General features: G+C 35.8%; 1 protein-coding gene across 1 annotated transcript in view; it reads left to right on the top strand.

Annotated features, from left to right (window-relative positions):
* Positions 1-25,095, top strand: part of ZNF281 (zinc finger protein 281) — a 236,273-nt gene that overhangs the window by 4,520 nt on the left and 206,658 nt on the right. Inside the window, exon 5 of the mRNA XM_077157344.1 lies at positions 29-8,813. Coding sequence (XP_077013459.1) covers positions 29-2,718 — 2,690 coding nt within the window. The 3' untranslated portion in view covers positions 2,719-8,813. The remainder of the gene's footprint in view (positions 1-28; positions 8,814-25,095) is intronic.

The raw sequence follows: 25,095 nt of genomic DNA, 5'->3' as shown, positions 1-25,095 counted from the left end.
CCCTTTTGCTCCTCCTCTCCTCAGCCAGGCCTCCTCCGGGGCATGAAAATCGGCAGCGGGTTCCTGAGTGGCGGCGGTGGTACCGGCAGTAGCGGTGGTAGCGGCTCCGGCGGCGGTGGTAGTAGCGGCGGCAGCAGCAGGAGGGCAGATATGGAACCCACCTTTCCCCAGGGTATGGTTATGTTCAACCACCGGCTTCCCCCGGTCACCAGCTTCACCCGGCCGGCGGGGTCAGCCGCCCCTCCCCCGCAGTGTGTGTTATCCTCCTCTACCTCCGCAGCCCCGGCGGCTGAGCCCCCCCCTCCGCCAGCCCCGGACATGACTTTCAAGAAGGAGCCGGCGGCGTCAGCCGCGGCCTTCCCCTCGCAGAGGACCTCCTGGGGATTCTTGCAGTCTTTGGTTAACATCAAACAGGAGAAACCGACGGATCCTGAGGAGCAGCAGTCTCACCACCACCACCATCACCACCACCACCACTATGGGGGGCTGTTTGCTGGGGCTGAAGAGAGATCTCCAGGCCTAGGAGGCGGGGAAGGGGGAAGCCACGGAGTCATCCAGGACCTCAGTATTCTCCACCAGCATGCCCAGCAGCATCCAGCGCAGCACCACCGAGAAGTATTACTCAGCAGCGGTAGCAGGACTGATGACCATCATGGCAACGAGGAGCCAAAGCCGGACACTAACGTCAAAAAGGCGAAGAGGCCAAAGCCAGAATCTCAGGGAATCAAAGCCAAGAGGAAGTCAAGTGCATCTTCCAAACCTTCTTTGGTTGGAGATGGAGAAGGTGCCGTCCTCTCCGCAAGTCAGAAACCTCATATCTGTGATCACTGTAGTGCTGCTTTCCGGAGCTCCTATCATCTGCGGAGACATGTTCTCATTCATACAGGAGAAAGACCTTTCCAGTGCAGCCAGTGTAGCATGGGTTTCATTCAGAAATATCTATTGCAGAGACATGAGAAAATTCATAGTAGAGAGAAGCCATTTGGGTGTGATCAGTGCAGCATGAAGTTTATTCAGAAGTACCATATGGAGAGACACAAGAGGACACATAGTGGAGAAAAGCCATATAAATGTGACACTTGCCAACAGTATTTTTCAAGAACTGATAGATTGTTGAAGCACAGGCGCACGTGTGGTGAAGCCATAGCTAAAGCAGGTAGTGCAGAACCTGGGTCATCAAACCATAGTAATATGGGTAATCTGGCTGTGTTGTCTCAGGGAAATACAAGCTCTTCAAGGAGAAAAACAAAGTCAAAAAGCATAGCTGTTGAAAATAAAGAACACAAGAGTGGTAAAACAAGTGAATCTCAAATTTCAAATAATATGAACATACAAAGTTACTCTGTAGAAATGCCTACTGTGTCTTCCAGTGGAGGCATAATTGGCACTGGTATAGATGAATTACAGAAAAGGGTGCCAAAATTGATCTTTAAAAAAGGAAACAGAAAGAATACAGATAAAAACTACCTTAATTTTGTGTCACCATTACCAGACATAGTGGGACAGAAATCCTTGTCTGGGAAACCAAGTGGCTCACTTGGCATAGTATCAAATAGTAGTGTGGAGACCATTAGTCTTCTCCAAAGTACAAGTGGCAAGCAAGGTCAAATAAGTAGTAATTATGATGATGCCATGCAGTTTTCAAAGAAAAGAAGATATTTGCCAACTGCCAGCAGCAACAGTGCCTTTTCTATAAACGTAGGACACATGGTATCCCAACAGTCTGTCATTCAGTCTGCAGGTGTCAGTGTTTTGGATAATGAGGCGCCATTGTCACTTATTGACTCCTCAGCTCTAAATGCTGAAATTAAGTCTTGTCATGACAAGTCTGGAATTCCTGATGAGGTTTTACAAAGTATTTTGGATCAATACTCCAACAAATCAGAAAGCCAGAAGGAGGATCCTTTCAATATTGCAGAACCACGAGTGGATTTACACACTTCAGGAGAACATGCAGAATTGGTTCAAGAAGAAAATTTAAGCCCAGGCACCCAAACACCTTCAAGTGATAAGGCAAGCATGTTGCAAGAATATTCCAAATACCTCCAACAGGCTTTTGAAAAATCCAATAATGCAGGTTTTACTCTTACACCCGGTTTCCAATTTGTCAGTTTGTCCTCACCTCTCCACAACCACACCTTATTTCCAGAAAAACAGATATACACTACATCTCCTTTGGAGTGTGGTTTCGGCCAATCTGTTACCTCAGTGTTGCCATCTTCATTGCCAAAGCCTCCTTTTGGGATGTTGTTTGGATCTCAGCCAGGTCTTTATTTATCTGCTTTGGATGCTACACATCAGCAGTTGACACCTTCCCAGGAGCTGGATGACCTGATAGATTCTCAGAAGAACTTAGAGACTTCATCAGCCTTCCAGTCCTCATCTCAGAAATTGACTAGCCAGAAGGAACAACAGAAAAACTTAGAGTCCTCAACAAGCTTTCAGATTCCATCTCAGGAGTTAGCTAGCCAGATAGATCCTCAGAAAGACATAGAGCCTAGAACAACGTACCAGATTGAGAACTTTGCACAAGCGTTTGGTTCTCAGTTTAAGTCGGGCAGCAGGGTGCCAATGACCTTTATTAACTCTAATGGAGAAGTGGACCATAGAGTAAGGACTTCAGTGTCAGATTTCTCAGGGTATACAAATATGATGTCTGATGTAAGTGAGCCATGTAGTACAAGAGTAAAGACACCCACCAGCCAAAGTTACAGGTAAGGTCCCAAAAAGTGACCAGGCTGGGGGTCTTCTAATGTAATTTTGTTTTATTTTGAGAACACTGCCATTGGAATGTTTCTACACGATCCTATTAAGAATAATGTAATGCCCTTTCAATGCAACTTTTCATATTTAGTTTATTTTGTTAGCGTGATTTTAGCTCTGTTTGTATTATGATTTTTAATCAGAATCAATAGATTAAAAATAGTTTGACATTCAAAGTGACAATGTTTAGCAATCAAATTTACATGTATAGATTGTCAGGGAGTAGCCCAAAAATTTTAAATGCAAAAAAAAAAAAAAAAAATTAAAAAAAGGAAAAAAGCCTATAAAAAAACCTGAAGAAAAAAAAAAACTTCGTTGCTAGGATTAAGGTTATTCTAATTGCTTTACTCTCAGGAAAGTGTAATAACGCATGGGAATTCTGTACGTTATCACTGTAATGGAATATCCAATTTACAGATGGTATGATACATGTTTCATCATTTAAGGGATCGAAAGCATTTCAAATTGCTCTATCTGGGCTGATAATGATATATATTTCTTCATTTAAGTAAGGGATTGAAAGCATTTCAAATTGCTATCTCTGTCTGGGCTGATCCAAAATTCTGAGATGTTGGCTACCTTTATTTTGTTGCAGCTTTTAAAAGTACTCTGAACTTCCAGTCCACATTCATTCCAGCCTGGTAGAACAAATATTCTTGGATCTTTGATCAATGCCTGGAATGGTAGCTTTAATATAAGAAGGAAAAAAAAACAACCTCCCCTTGTCCCAACAGTAACAAGGCTGTAATTCCATTCAGAGATTCTCCTGACATATCTAGTACAGTGGTGATGCCCAGGAGTTTGATTGGTCCCAGTATTAGAACCCAAGTTGTGATTACATAATTCATTGAAAGTTGGGGTATGTGTTATTTATTATACATGGCCTAACATATTGTTCTCTTGTCTATGATATTGCATATCACCCACATACTTCTGTTTTTTGTTTTTGTTCTTAACCTGTCCTCTCTTAGGAGTTCTGGGCCTTTCTAGTTCCCTCTTTTCCCTATCTTGACAGTTTAAATTTTAAAATGATTTACATTCCAGTAGGTAATTCATTGTGCTTTTTATATGCCTCGTGGCATCCAAATACTAAACAATAGGATAAACATCCCCGTTTTTTGTTCTTTTTTTTAACCCGTGCATATTTCCATGTATAATAAAACCTCACATACTCAGAGCTATAGATACTAAGGTTGTATTTCCAGCTAGTAATGTAACTAGTGTGAAGAATAAGAGTGTCTGTATTTAGTAATAATATCAGAACCTCTCTGTGAAATTGCAGCCTTTAATGTACATTTTTATAAGTACATTAGTCAGTATTGTACATGGGGCTTGTAAAGTCATCGAAACTTGGTATGAACGCTAATTGCCATTTGAAGCTACTGATAGGCAGTGGCTCTGCTCTAAACCACTTTTTTAGCAATTGTATTTTTTTTCTGATTATATTTTTTAATGTACTTGGATGTTTATGCTGATGAGTTTATGTACTTTTGGTGATATTTCAGTCTTATGTACTCTTCTGACGTCAGAAAAGTACCACAGTTGTTTGCAGTCTTATTGTGTAATCAGCCTACCACAGGCTTCCATGTATAATAAAGTAATTAATATTGTGCAAGTGTAAAACACTTCTGTTATGAAAGCAGTGTTTGGAAAATAAGAAATTATTAAAAAGGGTTACAAAATGCTAGTTAATTTCCTTTCCCCACTTTTCCTCCCTTAAGTTGGCTTTACCAGCTAAAGGGTCACCTATATATTGTCAATGCAAAGTTCTTAGAAAATGTATTTAATCCTCTTAAATACACTCAGTACTAAAATGTCTGTATTTCTTATTTCAGTAAGTGCGGTAAGTTCTATTGATACAGAGTACAAGCTGTAATCAAAGGATGGAGAGGACCTTTACCACTGTATCTCAAGCTGTATGATTTTTCTCCAGTTTTTTTGTTTTATACAGGTTTTGAATTTCTTTAACTTTTATTGTGTGTACTGAATACTGCATATGTATTATTCTGATTGTTTGCTCTAGTTTACTACCAATAAAAGTCCTGTTAATCAAAAAATTGAAGAGAGGAGCTATCACTTAATATCTAGCACGTTTTCCAGATCTTCCCATTAACTACATTTCATAAAAATTCACATCAGTGGTGGTAACCTGTTTAGAGACTTGTATTTTTATTGTGTTTAAAAAAAATTAAGTATTTCATGATTCTAAGTATTTTATTTGATAATTGGATGAGTATTTTCTTTGTGTTTAATGTGCATAGTGATAGGGAAGAATAGAACTTTAATGTTATTGTAAATTAAAGCATGTTTTATTGAAATTGGGTTAACCACCGTATATGTTACTACAGAGGGATCATTATTTGAGGCTTTATTTTAAATTAGTGCCAGTGTCTTTTGCTTCTAGATATATCCTTTTTGCCTGAAAAAGGTTGTGATAAATTAATAGTGTGCCAATAAAGGCCATGAACAGTTTTAGGAGGAAAAGTATTAAATCATATTTAGGAATGTTTAAAAATTTGAAAGTTTAGATATTAGATGGAAAGTGCTAAGACATGCAGAAAAGATATTTGAAAAGATAGTAAATATGATAACTTTTAAAGATGAAGGAGAAAAATTGTAGATGACTGTAAGATATTGAGAAAACTACTTTGAAATTTCATGACTGCAAATGTGAATGATTAGGAATGAAAATATGAAAGGGGTGTAATATGTCTTTGAAGCTTTGCTTTTTTGGTATGTGATAGTGTTGCAGGGAAGTGTGGAAGTGTTTTATATTAAGCATAAGCATGGATTTCTCTGTATAGAAATAATTTACTCGTGGGCCCATATGACTAGGAAATGTATTTTTATTTTCCTTTGCTAAGGTTTTCCCTAGGTTTGTTTGTTTTCTTGAAGAAGGGTAATGAGCAGAATCTCACTAAACCTGCATTAAATTCTGTTGATTTCTCTGTACGGGTGACTTATTTCTCTGTTCTAGATTAGACCAAACTGCTTAATGTTGGTTTTATTTTTTACCTGTCCACACGCCTCCCTTTTTGGTTCCTCTGCAATGTCTATATCTGATTATGTACGTTTTAAAATTAAGGTTTTTGCTTTTAAGATATTAGGGTATGAAGTAGGAGACTATGCTTTGGATTGCTTTGCTGCTGTAGATTCAGGTTAGGGACTACCATAATTCAGCATTGCTGGTGAGTAATATGTGAGGCGAGTCAACAATGAGAACAGAAAATGAAAGGAATCTGTACTTATATTAAATTTGTTTTTTAATTAGAAGCATATGATACAAATATTTCAACCTCAAATTTAGTATTTTGTATTATACTAATGAGAGAAGTAAAGCTTTTTGTTCATTCCTGGTATCTGACATTTTATAGTTATTTGCATTTAAGCCTGAACTCGATGGCTTGAGCAAGAGGGCTTCATGAAAATATATGTGATTCTTAAGTTCCAGATTCATAGGTTTTTTTTATTAAACTGTAGAACCTTTATCAAAGAATTAGCCTCTTACCCTCAGAGTTCTATTTTTAGAATAAAACATTTGAAAACTAATTTTCTGAGATTTATGGTCTTGATGTTTTCTTTGATATACAGTGACAAGATCTAATTTTTTTTAGTACTGTGATATCCATTCATTATGTTGCAGCAAGATTATGTTAGTAATGTTCCATGAATATTTTTGTTAGGGGATCCCTCTGGTAATTAAGAGTAAATTACCAATCTGCTTGTATCGTCTATGAGATGATCGAGATTGCCTTAAAGTTCAGGAAACATCACAAGTTTTGTGTTAATTAGTTCCACCTGCTGTATTTTTTATGTCCTCGTTAGTTTATTATTTTTTAAATGAACGTTTTTTAGCATGAATGCAGGATTTTGTAATTCTTTTGTCTTACTGATCAAAAAAAATTCTGAGACTAGTTTTTAAAGAGATTATTACCATAAAAGGTATACACTTTTAAATTTTTTCTTTTTTTTGTACTTGTTTTGCTTTTTTAAAAAAAGTCTGTATTTAAGTATGAATAACATATGGAGAGTCTATAAATTCTTGATGAACGTTTGGTTGACTCTGGGAAAGTGCTACTTAACGTTTTGGGGGGCAGGTAAGGTACTCTTTGGGCAGCTAGTGATAGAATGTGTGTCCTCTCCTCTCTACTGGCAAATTGTATCTGCACAGGAAAATTTACTAGCCAATTTATTAAATGCTTGTAAGATCCTCCCCACCTTCAAAAAAAAATTCTTATCTGTGGGCCCCAGATTAAGAATCCCTGCCTGAGAAGACATGCCTAAATATGGGAATTTTACTGTTCAAATAAATTAAAAAATCAATGCCTGAACCAACACATCAAATATTAAGGATACTTTTAAATTTCTTTTATCTGCAATTTAATAAATTACTTATTACTAAGCATTTACGAAACACATTTAGGTTACCTAAAGCCATAGAGTTTTATGATATGTTGGTCAAATAACAAGTTGAATAATTTTTTGCGGTTTCTCATCTGATAAGAACCATACAGAAGCTAGACTTGACAAATGGTTCAGTATCTTCCATCAACAAAGAAAAGTCCCAACAGTGTACACAACCATAGTCAATTACTCTGGCTCTTTAGTTGCACAGAAGGTATTGGTAAAAATGAAGAAATCTGCAACCAACCTACACCTTTTTACTGAGGAGGAATAATGTTGAGTTTTTAATATCTACTTCATACAGCCTGATTTTGACTATCTAGGTTGAAATTTACTGTTGAAGATAATCCTTTTAAAGATGTTATATGTTGGAATAGATAGATACCTCTTGAGTTAGATAAAAGGCTGGAGAAAAAAAGTAATAATTTGGACCTTTTACTCCAAAGGGGGACATTCTGTATTTGTAAGACAAAAGAGGTAAGGTGCAGGGATTGTGTGTTAAGGAAAGAAAGAGATACCTTGGAATTGGGGAAGAAAAGGAAACAGGATTTAAAGGAAAATAGGAATTAAAAAATTTACTCCAATATTCACAAGGATATTGCAGTGTTTAAGTAACTAGGCCTTTGGTTGAAGAACTTATTTTGTCACTGCTTCAGTTTATACTTATTTTGGTACTTTGGTTTGATATGAACCTTAAGACTGCTATGGTCTCACCTGCCATTCCGGAGACCTGGGTTCATTTCCCAGTGCCTACCCATGTTAAAAAAAAAAAAAAGACTACTATGAAACAATTAGTAAATAACATCTGTGGTGAACTTCTATTTACATTCCCTATTTATCAAATGATAGCTAATCTTTGTATTTATATTTAAATCTTTTCCTTAGTAACTTATAAAATCACACAGCCTCCATTGGTTGATAAAGAGTTTTAAGTAACTTCTTTCTTACCAAGCAGTTGCAGACAAAATTTACTGTTACGTGTGATCAGATGCCTACACACAGAATTTAGGAGTTAAAAGCTTTGAATCCATGTCCCCAGCCACCAAAACCAAAGCAAATGCAGTGTTTAGGACAAAGGAGAAGTGAGTGCGTGTAAAAACTTGAAAACCCGTAATAATTGTTTTTGGAGTATTCGCTTTGAAAAGTGTTTAACTTGTGACTAGCTCATTTGTTTATTCTATTTTAGATAAGAAACTTGTTTCATAAGCAGTATCTATTGGAAGAGTAAAGTTTTAGTTGAAAGTAAAGTTTTAATTTTGAGTTCTAGGATAAATATAGTTCTTAAAGTCTGGAAGTGATGTTTTCAGATTGACTTTTTAAAGAGTAGATTGCAAAATCAAATGACAAGATCAGCATAACTAGTTTATGTTTGATTGCACATAAACTATGCTCTTCCTACAAGGAAGCTAAATGCAAACATTTGAAAGAGAGTTCCTTCTTTTTGGAGGATAATGAGAACTGTAAATGGGTATCATTGTGGGTCTCCATGAATAGACAACCCATGACCTTGATCAGTTTAGTGGGTGGAACTGGAAAGTGCTTTTCTGAGGCTGCAGTTTCTTACTTAGTTGCCCAAACAACATAACTGTTTAGCTAGATTGGAAAGCAGATTGAGACCTGGAGTTTTCATCTTGCAGATGGATAAGGTATAAGAATAAAAATTATTATTAAATGTTGCATTTTTTGACCCAGTATGTAAATTTTACTCTGCTATAAGTACAATATTAGAAAACTGAGCAAGGTTTGCAGCACTGCATAAATGCACTAAAACATTCTTAAAAATTGTCTTGTACGGCTTTCCACTTTTATTTAAGTAGCCTTTCAAGAATATCTTAAAATTGTGTTAATATGCTAAGGATTATGTTTGTAAGGTAAAATTTCATTCAATTGTATTCCTTTGGATTTGGAGGTCAGCACTACAGAAGTTCCAAATCTTTATTTAATTTTTTAAAATTAAATCCACTAAGATATGCACATTTCTATACTTAGTCGCCATTGGACTAGTTAGCTGTGTATTTTTTTAATGAATGTTTCTGTTGGTAATTTAATAGTTCAAAGGTTAAGTGTAAAAAATTTGTAAGAGCAGTCTGAAGCTTAACACTTTTTAAGTTGCTTCTTATTTTTAATAAGGAAAAATTAGGTTATGATTAAGCACAGTAAACAGATTGTTTAGGATTTGTTTAAAGAAATATAAAAGACCAATGAATTTTGAGCATGGTGTAAAGTATTAAAAACTTGTGTGACATATTTGTCTTTGAAGGGGGAGGAGTGAGTATTGTATAAGGACAGAATGAAAAGGGATCTAAGAAGATTAATATTGATGGACATGTTTACCATGGTCATATAGTTAAAAGACCTTAAAGATCTGAATTAGATAGATTTGGAAGACTGGTAATAATGGTAAACTGATATGGGTTCTTCTGGGTTACTGCTGGTAAATCAAAGAATGTATAATGAAGGCAAAATTAGAATGTGATTTGGAAAGATTTCTAGAGCAGCCTAATAGAATGAGTAGAAAACTAAGAGTTTTTCAATTTGTTCAGTCTTTGATTTTATTAAACCTCTAAAACAAATTGATAAATGTGAAGGAGAGGGAATGAATATTAATGGATGATATAATTGTGGTTTTGCTGGTGATACTAGTGTATGCATCCTACGGAAAGGAGAAAAACGTATTTAGGAAAAGATGGAAGGAAAAGAAGTGTGTTGCTTAAAACTAATTAAGCTAATTAATAGCTTTTGCTAATTTTGTGGGTAAAAGCTTTTGCCAATTAAGTATAGAAATCATACAAATTAGTCACTCATAAATGAATATACACTAGTTTAGTAATAGTTTATTTCTGATAAGAAGACTTACGTTTCCTTGAGACCTGAAAGTTTGAATTACTGTAGTTCAGTATGGGTGAATATCTTAATTTGGGTAAAGCAGTGCTATCACAAACTGATTTGTAATACAAGATAAAAAGTGACATTTTCATTCTTAGCTAAATATTAGGTGGTGAAGAATTATAATGGGAAACAGTTTTTATTTTTTTTAAATACAGTCAACCACACAAGTAATTGAAATCTTTCACATCGTGTAGGTAAAATTTTATAGAATTGCATATACAGTTATAAGTTTTTGTATTATAATACAGTAATAATTTCAAGGCTTCCCATGACATTAAATGATGGGAATTATTTTTCTGGTTTCCAAACCAAAAATAAATAACATGTATTTTGTAATTTAATAATAAAATGTCACTCTGGATTGTGGTTACTCAACAAGTATTCACTGAATCAGTACTACCACCTCGAATAAAATACAAAACTATTTTAAACAGAGAATACTGTTTGTTAAAAATATTCTGTGCTCTAAATCAGTTGGAATTTTGCCAGATGAATGTAAGAGCTGAAATTCAGAATATATGTAGAATTGTCTTTCATAATTCAGTAAGTAGTTTTGTTTATGAGCTTATGTATAAATAGTTATTTAGAGTGACAAATATACTATTCTCTACTTTCCCCCCAGTACTTGCTTTGTAATGTAATATTCAGAGCACAATTTACTCGGGGCTGATATATATATATGTGTGTGTGTATATACACACATTTTCAGATGGCATACTAGCAAGAGCAGATGGTGGAGACATTGCTCAGCATAAGATTAGTGTCTTTAGAGCTGTTAAGATTGTGAAGAGACAGGAAAGTAGTTAGCTTATCAATACGAAACAAACCGCTGCCTGAACCTGACTTCACTTGAGTTTTGAAAATGCTCATTTCTGAAAACATGCCTAGAAAATCGGGCTTCACACTATGAATATTATTTTTGGAATTCCTTGTTCACATAAGGTATAAGGCATATCCAGTTTCTGTGTTTCAAGAATAGCCACTTCACATCTTTCAGGGGATGAAGTGCCGAGTATAAGTAAAAGCATTACTGTAGCACTGCTTTCAAATATAGGGCATTATCACCTGGTTGGGTTTATAATAAAAGGTAAGTCAGCACTGCATTTTAAAAACAAAAAGTGAAGCTTTCATATGGTAAAATCACCGTGATTTCTAAAAGGTGAAAATTAAATACTTTAGATATATTGTCTAAGTATTTATATTGTGAGCATATGAAATGAATTATCCTTAAAGAATTAGGACTTTAGTCTATTTAGATAGGATGGAACAAAGAAATCAAATACTTAGTTTATACTTTGGAAATGGGATGTCTTAAAAATTCTGTTCTTCCTTTCTGCCATTTATTCTATGAAACCGTTAGATTAGTTGAAGCCTATTAATAGCTGGAATTTGAAATGATTTTTTTCCATTATAAATACAGCATCACTTATTTTGGATTAAGGGACCGATGAAGATGTTTTGATGAAAGTTTTGCTTTACTGATTTGATTTAAAAAATGCCTATTGCAACCAAAATTAATTGAGGATTTTTACTCGTTAGTAAACATGATTTATAAATTGGGAAATGAATGATTCCCAGTGCCCCTCGATTTTGTCCCAATTATGTTATTATCCAAATTGGAAGTGGAGGGGCAACTGCTGGTCTTGAGCTTAAAATGTATTCCCTCCTCCATTTAGCTACTTTTACTCTCATTATTTTCAACTACTCAGTCTACCAACTATTAAATTCAGAGTGTGTGTGTGTGTATGTGTGTGTTGCATTAAGTATTGAGTCATGTTGACGTTGTGGGAAAGAGTTTTTGCTAATTAAGTATAGAAATTACACACAGTCACTAGTATTTTGTATTTATTATTTACATGGTAAAAGGAATTAAATATATTTTTAATATCAAACATTTCAATATGTTACCTCTCAAACAAAATGAATATGTATAATATAGATGATCACTGCATTATGGAAAAGATGCCATATAAATATAAAACATTATTTAGGTCAGAGATTCAGATTACTCATCCTAGAAAATATTCTAGAATCTCATCAGCCTTAGATGCTGAAAGGGAGGCAGTAAAGAGATGTGGCATATATTTTTCATTTTCAAATAGCAAGCAACTTAATTAATTAGTCTTCTGCAGCCCTGATCCCTATCTGAGTGCAAAGTTGTTTTAGATCCTACCTAAAAGCACTTGCTGGTTGTCAGGGTCTGATGACGCAAAATGGACTAGTATCATGAACATCCCCTAGGATCCTGTTAGACATGCAGAATCTCATGCCCGTTCCAGGCCTACTGAATCAGAATCTGCTTGTTAGCAAGATTTTCCAGGTACACTGCAGTTGAGAAGACTGTCCTAAAACCCCTACACCTGTGCTCCAGCCCTTTTTCCTTGGCAGTCTTTTCTCATCCCTAATTAAAATCCATCTGATTCCCACAGGTCCTTAGATTCCACTAATTTAGTTTTATCAAATCAATCCATTCAGCAGATTATCTGTGGTCTTGGTACTACTCTAGGTGATAAAGGTGAAAAGGGAACAAAATAAAGTGTTCTTAAATAATAGTGAAGGAGCTGAGTGAACAAATAGGATGTGTGGTAGAGTTAGTGCTAGGAAGAGAAAAGGAAGGGACCAGAAAGTGATAGAAAGTGAACTGTGTGCTCTTTCAGATAAGTCCCAGAAAGGGTAACTTGGAGCAACAATCCAAATGAGAAAGGTGAATCTAGAAGAGATTTTAGGCTCCTGGTAACCAGTGGGTATTAAAAACATGGATGACAGTCATATTTGTGTGTCATAGTACATGTGTCACTTTCGTGTTCCATTTGGAAATATTTTCATGTCACTGATGATGAAAAGAGGTTGGGGGAGGAAAGTGACCAGCTCTTGCCTGAAGTTACATCGCTGGTGGAATAGGTGAAACCCCTTAGTCTCTGATTCCAAATCTTGTGGCTTGTTTTTTTTTTTAAACTTTGCTACTTCTCTATGTCATCTTGCTTCAGAAGTCCTGTGACCTTAAGGAATGATTCATGTAAAAGCTTTATTGTTTGGCCTAATTTAAATTCTTGACTCTGGCAATGATTAGAAGTAAAATTATCTTCCCGAACCTTGGTTTCCTCACCTGTAAGGTGGTGCTTTTGGTACCCACCACTTGGGGCTCTGGCTCATGATAGTGTTCAGACATGTTAATTGCTATTAGATCTGCAGTTACCCATTCCAGGACCTGATAAATCAATATTTGAGAAATGAATACAGGCCTTATGTGTAATTAAAGTTGGGGTAATTTCCAGTGAGAAACTTTCCTTAGAAAAACATCATAGGCCTACCTGATTCAATTACTATTTAGGCCTGTTTTGTTGCCAATGACCATTTTGTTAATCTGACAACAGAATCTGTTAATCGAAGGAATTAGTTGCTTCCAAAATCCTAAATAAAAATTCACTGGTGGAATGTTAGACTCTTACAGCAGTGGTAGTTTTTACTCAAATCTCTAATCTGGTTTATCTGAATAATTTCTGGCTCACTAATTATAACGCTAGATTTAGTATTATTGTGTGGTATTTAGGGTTTGAAATTGACCTTATTGGATGAGAATACATTTATTTGAAGAAAACTACAAGCCCTATTATATTAATTTCATGTTTATAGTTGACATTAAAAACAAATTAGGGCGGTGCAGTGGTGGCATAGTGGCAGAATTCTTGCCTGCTATGCTGGAGACCCAGGGTAGATTCCTAGAGCCTGCCCATGCAAAAACAAAATGAAACAAACAAAAATTAGTCAATGTACAGGCCTCTAATCCTTTTATTTCAAAATTTTCACTCTTTTCAACTTCCTCCCTTAAAGGTAAGTCTTATTTTTATGCATTTTCTGAGCAATTCCTTATTTTATGTGGTATGCAACTGTGATAGAGGGCTTGCATAGCAATTACTACTTCAGATCAGTACCAACTCCTGATAGAGTTGGGAGAAGAAGGTGTTCTGCTATATTATAATGGTAGGAAGAAATGGTTTATATGTGATTTGAAATGCTAGTCCATTGATCAGAATGTGTGATTTTGGAGCTGCATAAACCAAAGGAGACCTTAAATTGTTGTGTACCCTGTAATAGTGTGATGAATACTAATTTATAAAGTGTACATCCTGAAGAGTCTGGGGTTACTTGTGAAAGTTCCACAGGCTGCTTGTGGGGGGTGTATATAATCATTTGTTGAACATCTACTTTGTGCCAGATTTTTTGCATACTTTGTCTTTTTTAATTCTCCTGACAAGGCTGAGAGGCAGGGTGATATTAATCTCATTTTACTTCCACCAAAGACATATTGGAAATGGAGGAGCTAGAGTACACGGCTCCTTGACGCTTTCCACTGGGCTCACTATGCAGCCTGGCACCAGGTTTTAGCTTAATGGGGTAAAAAGAACAGACTTGGAATCAGAGGTTTGAATTCTAATCGTAACTCCAGAATTGTTGAGCTATATGATTCAGAGGAAACTGCAAAGCCTTTCTCAGTCACTTTTTCCACAAATGTAAAGTGGGATATAAAAATACTTGCCTGCCTGGTTCTCAGGACTACAGTGACTATCAAAACAGTGAATAGGAAAATGCTCTGTAATGGGTAAAGGCCTATACCCCAAGGAATCCTAACCTGCCTGTGTTTCCCTAAAAGAGGTTGTCTGGCCTAACTGGGCTAACTAAATGTATAAGGGTGAAGGGTTTCTATTTTTACTCATTCTTTTTATAGACTATTCTGATGTCCTATTTGTGATTACCCAGAGAGGCAGTTTTGATACTATTGTGTTCAGCTGGTATTTGCACTTCCTAATATATATAGTTTATAATGCTTATAATTGGAATTTGCACACTAGGAATGTTTTTTTGAAGAAAGCAAATTTTATATCAAAGTTTATTTTTTAGCTCTGTGATGCTGACCTTATTTTTGGTTTCCATTGGAAAGATGACTATAAAGGAAAATTCCATCTTCCTCATTTTGTTTCCCCCAAATGTAACAATTTATAAAAATACTTAATCCTTTTCATTATCTTTTTTTTCTTCTCAGTAGTACATATATGTTTATTCATGCTTTGGCCAAAGACAATGTTCTTCATGTTATTTTCTCATAGTATTACTCTTGCCTAATAAATGTTAATAAGTAGATGAAAGGAAATACAATTTTTTAAGATATAAAAATTTTATAATGATGTCATGTTTATATATTGTGCAGTTGGATTTGTGTCATTTTCAGAATAAACTTGAGAAAAACAGAAAATACAGTGATGTATTAAGAATAAACAACTTTAGTGTTTATATTATCTGTGTTTTTGGAATTGTGGCTCATTGTGAGACCTTTTTCAGAAGCGGCTTTAATATAATACTTTTTTAGAGAAAACTGAGAAATTGAAGAGGATTTGAGAATATTTTGAAATTTTTCTTAAAAGTACCAAATGGGGGTGGGCCACGGTGGCTCAGCAGGCAAGAATGCTTGCCTGTCATGCCAGAGGACCCGGGTTTGAGTCCCGGTGCCTGCCCATGTTTAAAAAAAAAAAACAAAAAAAAACAAATGGTTTTCTGCTGCTTTTGAATGTCAAGCATATAATATATAATTTAGGAAAACAGAGACATTTCTAAATGTAAACCAATATTTTGTTACTGTTCATTTCATGAACCTCAGCTCATACTTTTTTTAAGTATTTGATTAGTACTCAGTGATATTTGCAAAAAAAAAAGATGTGTGTAAGATTAATAATGATAATTGTATATAATTATGCAACAGATTTACTTTATTGTTGAGACTTCACATTTTAACATGTTGTCAGCCACTGAACTTATGCCATAAACTCTAAAAAAGATAGTTTTCAGTGTTAGCTCTTTTAAACAAAAATTTGCCAAAAGGAAATAAATAGATGAACATTTATAGTAGTTCATGTTTCAGATATTCTGTGCTGCTGAATAGACTATAATATCAGTCAGATATGTAAAAGAGTCTGGTGGTGACAAGAGAAGTCCAAAGAGTTGATCAATGTAAAATCTCAATGCCTGCTAGTAGTTAGCAAATTTTATATCACCTTCTTAGTAGGTCAGTATTTCCTTTACATACAAAGGACAACAGACTAGATAAGTTTGGTGAAAGGCTGGAAGTTATGATTTTATTTTTCAATTTAAAAATAACTCCACTTTTGTGCGGGTGATGGTGGCACAGTGGCAGAGTTCTTGCCTGCCATGCCAAAGACCTGGGTTCGATTCCCTGTGCCTGCCCATGGGGGAAAAAATAACTCCATTTTTAATGTTTCAGTTACATCATATCGTAACAGTATTTATTGAATGCTAAGCACTTGTGACTGCTGGCAGTAGAGACAAGAACCAGACACAGCCCTTCCTCTCAAGGAGGAAGAAAAGCCTGAAGCAGGGTATAACTAGTAGAAAGAAGTGAGACTGCTGAGGATGTGCATAGCTGGGAGTTTATCCTACTTTAGGAATCATGGAGACTAGAAGAATGAGTAGGAGTTAGGCAGGCAAAGAGTAAGAGTAGAAAAAACTTGCCAGATTTGAGAGTTACCATAACTACTGTCAGTGGATTGGCAGTCACAGATTGGCCAGGCAATGGGTCAGCACATCATTGGGAAATGATGTTTAGGATATTAGAGCAATCTTCCATGGAATCCAAGCTGGGTAGAAAAGAACATGGATGAAGGAAAAGGAAAGAGTTCTGAGAGATTTGGGAAAAAAAACTATAGTGGAATTATATGAGGAAGCCAGAAGAAGTGGGTATAATGAGAATGGAATCCCAGAATTTAGACATGGAGCAAGTCTGGGCCTGACATTGTCCCGGGTATGGCTGTCTGTGATAGAGGTGACTGAAGTAGTGTAGGGTAGAATCAAGTTGGAGAAAATGGTGGTCAAGAAAATGAGGGCAGAGTGATGGATGGGTGGTCCACTTGGAATCTGAAAAAGGAGAAGGAGCCCATTTCCAGAGAGTTCCTCTTAGGAAATAGGAGGTTAACAGGTGTTGGTGACCAGTGGTAGAGAGAAGTACAGCCAACTGCCATGCAGCTCAAAGGAACTCATTTGTACATTAGGATATGAAAGAAAGGAGGTATGTAGGATGGGGAGAAGCTGACTCCACTCATGGGTTTCAGGAAATTAAACTTGGTACGTGAAACTTTTATAGAGTCTCAGTTAGAGCCCTAGGCGTTCTTTAGGAGTATAGAGCCCTAGGCGTTCTTTAGGAGTAATAGGCATGATGTAGGTTGGGGGTTGGTAAACCATGACAATTAGCAATATCTAGCTGAAGTTTACATAAAAGTAGCCTCCAGAACAACAATTCTCTTAACCAATGATATCTTGTTTTGATACCTATTTTACCCCCTTTTGGTCCAGAGGGAATTATGGATCCCATAGTGCCAGGACCAGGTTCATCCCTGGGTGTCATGCCCCACATTGTCAGAGAGACTTTCACCTCTAAGTGTCATGCCCTATGTAGGGGGGAGGGTAATGATTTTCCTTGCAGTGTTGGGCTTAGAGATAGAGGCCACAACTGAGCAACTCAAGTGTTCTGGAAGCAACTCTTAGGCATATTATAGGTATATTCCTATTGTTTTTAGAATAAAATCCAGACTTCCTGGGAACCCCTGTACTACCACTCTTCTAGTAGCTTTTCTCAGATTGCACCCTACTCTGCTGATGCATGGACTTAACTCCCTGTCCCCGCAAGAAGCCAAAATCCAGTGTCACCTCAGAACCTTGAGTTTGTCACTTTTGTTCATTACTGTATTGTGGCACTTAGAAGGTGCTCAGTTGCTATTTGTTAAATGAGTGAAAAAAACAGTCTCCTTTTGAGAGGTCTGTGGCAAGAAAGAGAGGTTTAGGTCAATGCCTGGAAGTTGAGGTTGTAGGAGAGTTAAATTATGGAATGAGGTTGTAGGAGAGTTAAATTATGGAATGTGAGTCTCAGAGGATGCAATATTTTAATTTTGGTAGAGGGGAAATTGAATCATTTTATTTTTCATTTTGTGATTGTTTTGAAGGTTGTTTTCTTATGTTTATTGGCTATTTTTCTTTTGTTAATAGATTTTGCCTGAATTTTTTGCTGATTTAAGACATTACTTAAGTTAAACACACTGTTGATGTAACAGCCCTTTAAACATGGCCTAAGCTTTCATATGCTGCCGGTTGGTTGTGTTTACATTACTAAGGCTTCTCCGGGTCCATTTATATTAAAAGCTTTAGTATATGTATAGTACTTGAGCCACCAATTATACCAGTTAGGAGCATGTCCCATGAAAATATTGTGGGATGTGTTCCAGGATGAACGAAGAGATTCATTCCAACACTTTTATGTTTCCAGAAAAATGGAAACACTCTAAATGTCCAGATGGGTTGACTAACCTGTTCTATTTCTATAGAGTGCAGTCATTGAAAGTGATGTTTTAAGAATGGAAAGTTGGCTTAACATTTATTTAGGGTTAAAAAAAATAAAGAGATTGTTGAATAAAGCATAGGATGATTCCATTTTTTATGTTTGAATGTATGCATAGGAAAGAGTCTGGAGGAATATCTGGGGGATGGCAGTGTTGAGTTATCTTTTTCTAAAACTTTGTTTACCTATATGTTCTTTTTTCTTTTTTTTTTTTACAATGAAACATGAATGCATATAATGTAAAATTTAGCAAAAATCCCCCAAAAGAAAAATGAGGTGGTCTAAATTTCAAGAAGCAAAAAGCATACTTGATAAAAGTTATAGGTATAGTGATACTTAGTTACTTTAGAGTATTATTTGTTTTAAAATTAGCTAACGTGAAGTATCTTTAAATTTGCTTTCATCATTTTATTGGACTGTTTCACATTCCATTTTAAATTAATGGAAAATTTAAATTCATTCAATATCTCTGGATAGGTCTTTTGCTAGTATACTTGCACACATGAAAACTTCACCCAGCTTTACTCACTTGGTTAGTTATCTGAGATATTGCCCTTTCTGTGCAGAGATAACTGTGCACAGATAACTGTGCATGTCATTGGGATATGTTTAGAGTTTTTCTAGGATGGTTCTACATTTGGCAATGAATCATATAACTTTTCCTAATCAAGGGAAAATTTCTAAGAGACTGAATTGGGTTATCTCTTTAACCACATGAATATTAAGGGATACAACAGAAATTCATTTTAAATTTATATATAAGCTGTGCCTTAAATAGATGTTGGCTTTGTTACATTCTCCTGGCTTTCCTCTTCCACCATTGAGTGATTGGTCCCTCCATCTTGTAGCTTAGGATGATGAGCGTTTCTGACTGGCATTTTATTGTAAGTGGTTTGTCAGTACTGAAGGCACAGCATCACATTTATTTATTTTTGATACAGCTATTAGCACTCATTAGTTATCAAAAGATCACACTTGAACAGTTTCATACCTAGACAAGGATGCTTGGCCCTAGAAACAGTATCTGGTGTTTGGTGAAATGCAACTGAAATAGAAATCTCTGGGATTGAGAATAGTGCAAAACACACTTAAATCCTTGGGAACTCTTTTGCTAGAAACCTTTCAAGAAAATATCAGAGCATTATTTTAAAGGTGTTTTTTGCTGAACTCAATGGCCACTATTGACCAACTTCTAGTAAGTAGAAGCCACAAATTATAAGGCAATTGAATAAAGCTTGTTTTTTTTCTTTCTTTAATTAATTTATTATTATTATTTTTTGGAGTAGTCTTTTGTTCTGGGGTTTTTGTTAGCTCTCTCCTTTGTTAGTTCAGGCTCTGTGGTGACCCTGGTGCTGCATCAGCCATAGGGTCACTGTTTCTTGTTCAGGGAGATAAGGTTTGGTCTTTTGGTTCTGTGATTCCCTATATTAATTTCCTGGAAAGGGACAGCTATTTATGATTCTCACTAGTGCTGTTTCTCACTCTATTTCTTCTATTAAATTTATTAACAAATACTTAGTGTGGAAGTTGGTCCTTTTGGAGAATAGAAAAATATAAAAACAATCAGCAAAGAGGGAACTGTGGATGGATGTGTTTTCGAGTGTTAGCCTGTGTGGGACAGATGTTTTGAAGTTCCATGTGGCTAAAAGCACAGAAACTCCGAGAGGAGTTAGGATCAGAATTGAGCCTTCACTAAAGGGGCCTATTATTTAATGCTCTGCTGAAATCTGCCTGTAAAATGTGGTTGTTCTTAAAAGAGCAAAAAAGGGATTAGACTAAAGAATACAATAGAAAGATCAAGTGGATGGTGAAATTTTACAGAGAAGGTGGGATTTAACAAATGAATATGATTGCTGAATCATTAAATTTTTATCACTTTTAGTCTCCAGTATCTTAGAGCAGCTAGAAGTAAAAACCTAAATTTGTGGAATTGTAGCCCATACCAAACTCTGAAATGTGTTCTACAACTAATTGTAGTGCTGTTGCTTTGAGATTTATTGCTTTTTTGTATATGTTATTTTTCACAAAAAAGAAAAAAAAAAGAGTTGATTGTGATGATAAAAATATTCCTTCTAGCCTCCTATATTCTGGAGCAGCTAGAAGGAAAAACCTGAGATGATGGAATGGTAGCCCATGACTGACTCTGGGAGGGATCCGTCTTCTAATTACGTGTTGAAGAGTGCTTTGAAAACTATTGCTTTTTTCTTTCTTTGCTTTGTGTGTATGTTATATTATATAATAAAAAAACTTAAGAAAAAAAAAAGGGGTTGGTGATGGTGGAAATCTGTCACTTCAGATTCTGCCCAAGAGATTTGCCAAGTAACATGTAGATCAGGAAGTTAAGATTCCCTGAGTGGAAAACAAGGAGATCTGCCCAGCTTACACACGTTTAGTGAGTTCAAACTTGTTTTCAGTCTTCTCAACATTCATTAAACATTCATTCAACATGTAACACCTACTGCCTGCCAGGAACTGTTTTGAAGTCTTAGTGCTGCTACAACGGTGAGAAAAACAGGTAATGTTGCCATCTGAGTGGTACATTCTAGTATCTTTAAAGCCAGTTCCTGGGCAGAAAAGTCTGTTTAGATAATTTTAAGAGTAATTACTCCAACATGGTGCTAAAGGAAAGTAAGAGCTATTCTAGAGCCACATCTCTTAAGCTTTTACTATCACAAGGAGACAATGATCTTCCATAAACCCATGGATAGACGGACCAGTGATTTGGATGACTTATTTCCTGTTTTCCCAGTACTTTTTAAACATAAACAAAAACCTCAGCATTTTAATATTCGTCTTTATGTATTTCCTGGAATGTCCCTATTACTCATACTTCTAAAAACAACTTTAAAATTTGGGCTGAAATGTAAACAAAATGGGAAAATGTTCATTTGATTTGGCAATCTCAGTCTGAGAATGTGTTTTGTAATGTAGGATTATGGATCTATGATGCTATTTATGACAGTCTCCCTTTCACCTACTCCCGCCCCCCCAAAAATGGAAAATGCCAAATATCCCACAGGAAGAGAATAAAATACTGAATTTCATTGGATGGGATATTTAGCCACTGAAGATTATATATGTGAAGTGGCTAGCAACATGGAACTATGTAAAACAAAAAAGCACGAAACCTCGCATGGCATGTATATTATGAGTGTAATTTAAAATTATGTTCACGTGGATAAGGACTGAAAGGAAATCAAACAAATGAAGTGTTTAGTTTGGTGCAATGGCAGTTTTATGAGTGATTTTGTTATTGACATTGTTTTTCATTAATATTGCTGAATATTTGTGCCAAAACAAAACAAAACCAACTGAGTAATACCTCCATACTGTTCCTTGTTTTGGAATGATTATTGATGTGGGACAAAAATGATTATCATTGAACCCAGGGTAAAGAGTATTGGTAAAGGCAAGTAAAGAGCTGAAAATGAAGTTTGAAATTTTTTACTTTCTTAATTTTAGCCTGACTTTAAATTCCCTGACACTATGACAAAATATCAATGTGTACCATGTCTAGTATATTGCAGGGAGGTTGATCTGGTGTGTGTTCATTTAGGTTGTTGTAGTCCCATATTCAGTGAACTGTGTGGATTAATAGCGATACAATGTTTCCCCCCAAGATTAAAGTTTCCATATTCTAAGGCTTAATGCACTCAAAGAAGCTGCCTGTATTGTACAATCATGTAATTATTCAGGAAATGCAAAGTAAATTGTAGTTCAGTTAGTTAAGTGAAAATTTAAACCAGCAGCAAGGTTAGAGAGGCCTAGGACCAATTTCATACTTACTGCTGATAAAAGGTTGAATTAAATAAAATCTTTTCCTGAGAATACAGATATAATTTTTAAAATACAGGGTATCTTAAAGGTCTAAATTAAGGAAAAATGAAGAAACTAAAATGTCTTTGATTGAATTTCCAAAAGTTCATTGTTGAATAAGTGACTTGAGTATTTTATTATACTGATGATAATTTAGAAATACTGCAAGAAATTTATAGTCACGTGTTAGGACTTATAGATGGTGCTGTAGCTAGAATCTTGCAGTTGTTAATTCCTTAACTTTTTTTAAATTACTTTTGGGAATGTAGTATGCCTCTTAAATCTGAGAGTGATTTGAAAGTTGAACTGTTAGGATCTTTCTTTGAATCTGTCAACTACTTAAAAAACCTTTTACCAAATCTTATTTAGAAACAGAATTTTACATAGTCATATGGCAGCCTAGAGTAGCAATCTGAGAAAAATTTTAATGTATGCTTTCCTAGCCTATTTACATCATCCTTGGATCTAGTATCCATGTACTCATTCATTCATTCTTAAAAATTTGAATATCTACTAGGTACTGTGTCAGGTACTAGAGTACAGTGATAAACTAAACACTCAAGATTCTTTGCCTGCCTGTAAGTAACATTCTAGTGGGAGTAGGCAGACAGAAAAGAGCAAATACACAAGATAACTAGACTGAGAAAAGTGCTAAAAAGGAAAAACACTGGATGGCCAGCTAAAGAAGAATGGGAAATGGGGTAGGTCACTCTAGATTGCTGCTTTGAAAAGAGTTAAGATGGCATCTTGGACTGCCTCGTTTCCTAATGCTCCTTGGAGCAATCTCCAAGCCCACTAATACACATAATTGGAATGGTGACTCTAGGGGTGGAGGAGATTAAGGTGGAATGGGGGGTTCTCAAAACCTGTTAGCTGGTTGTTGACCAAGGAACTTCTGAAACTCCAACATGGTTGACTCTTCAGAGAGTCTGTTAAAATGGTCCCAACTTGATTCTACTAATATCTTAGGCATGTTTTAAATGCATGATCCATACCTAAATTTTAACACTCAATTTTTAAATATGATGTGTGGCAAACATGATCATTCTGGGGTAGAGAATCTCCTTTCTCCTTTCTGACTTAATGCAAGTATGCATGTCTCTCTAATTTCACAATACAAATTGTATTTTTATTTTGATGAGTTCTGTTCCTTTATTCGACAAATATTTATTGAGAACTTACTAGGTCCTCAGTAGTGGACAAAAATAAACTGCAATCTCTGATCTCATATAGTTGTAGTCTCTGGTTAAGCCACTTGATACCTTTTCTTTTTCTTGCTGACTTTAAACCACTATGCTACTATTACAAAATCTGGAAGGCAACCTTTACGTGATGTAAATAGATCTACTTTCTGTTCTGCTGTTCTTAACACTTAAACATTACTATTGTCAGTGATTTTTATCCTTTGGGCTGTGGGTAATTTAACTTTTATCAAGGTAATTTAGATATGTTAGATACTCGACTCTTTTGGCCATTAGAATACTTTTCTTTGTTTAGGAGCACGTAACTTCTTGTACCTGACTGATTGTGCAGTCAAGACATAGCTGAAGTGAAGATCCAACTTTAAACATTGTGAGATAAATCATTCCCACATTCTTGCTTAAGTGGCCATTTTAGTGTGGAGAAGCACATTTTCTGTTAAAAGCCAGTGCAAGTATCTCCTTGACCCAAGGTCTCAGTGATTTTTGAGCATCATAGGTATGATGGTGGAAAGAGCTTGATATTTAAAAAAATAAAAAAAAATTAAAAATCCTGCAGAATTACAATTTTTCCCTTTGAATTATTGACAAAAGCATTTATTTCAAACAGTATAATTCACATGTACCAATAATAAAAATGGAGTCTATTTTCATTTCTTACTTACTGACGTATTAGAATTACTCTGTCAGAGTTTACTAGAAATTAGCTAGTACAGCTACACTTCTCTAGATGGATTCTAAATTCCTATGAACATTTGAAACAAATCTGTAGAATTAGGTAGCTTTTTTTTTTTTTGCTTTTAATGCTCTTTATAACAAGAACTCTATCTCCTTACATGTGTAAACATTAATGACCAATAGCTGTGTGAACTCAGAGCCTGGGTAGTCAAGGTTAAGGCTCATTTCCTGCACTGTCTGTGGAGACTGTTAACTCCTTCTCGTAGTAGACCAGAAGCAAGAGGGGCAGCCCCCACCTCTTCATCTTCCTGTTGAGAATTGTAGATATGTCCAGGAGAGAAATGCTCCCCAGACAGACATCTGGATATGAAAAATCAATTTTTGAGAAACAAACATTAAAACAAAGGCTGTACTGCTGTGTACTTTTCTATCTTTGGGTTCAGGAATCCAAAGTCCTGTCTACAGAGGACTTACTTGCCTTCCAGAGCACTGGAATGGTTAAAGGGGGTGTTCTAGTTTGCTAGTTGCCAGAATGCAATATACCAGAAACGGAATGGCCTTTAAAAGGGGGAATTTAATGAGTTGCTGGTTTACAATAATAAGGCCGAGAAAATGTCCCAATTAAAACAAGTCTATAGAAATGTCCAATCTAAGGCATCCAGGGAAAGATACCTTGGTTCAAGAAGGCCAGTGAAGTTCAGGGTCTCTCTCTCAAGTGAGAAGGCACATGGCGAGCACAGTCAGGGCTTCTTTCTCTGCTGGAAAGACACATGGCATCATCTGCTAGCTTTGTCTCCTGGCTTCCTGTTTCATGAAGCTCCCTGGGAGGCGTTTTCCTTCTTCATCTCCAAAGGTCTCTGGCTGGTGGTCTCTGCTTCTCGTGGCTATGTTGTTCTGCTCTCTCTCTGAATCTCTCATTCTCCAAAATATTTCCTTTTTTATAGGACT

Source organism: Tamandua tetradactyla, chromosome 4, assembly GCF_023851605.1.
Source record: "Tamandua tetradactyla isolate mTamTet1 chromosome 4, mTamTet1.pri, whole genome shotgun sequence".
In the NCBI taxonomy this organism is placed as follows: Eukaryota; Metazoa; Chordata; class Mammalia; order Pilosa; family Myrmecophagidae; genus Tamandua; species Tamandua tetradactyla.
Note: the sequence above shows the minus strand (reverse complement) of the source record. Positions and strands in the feature narration are given on the sequence as shown.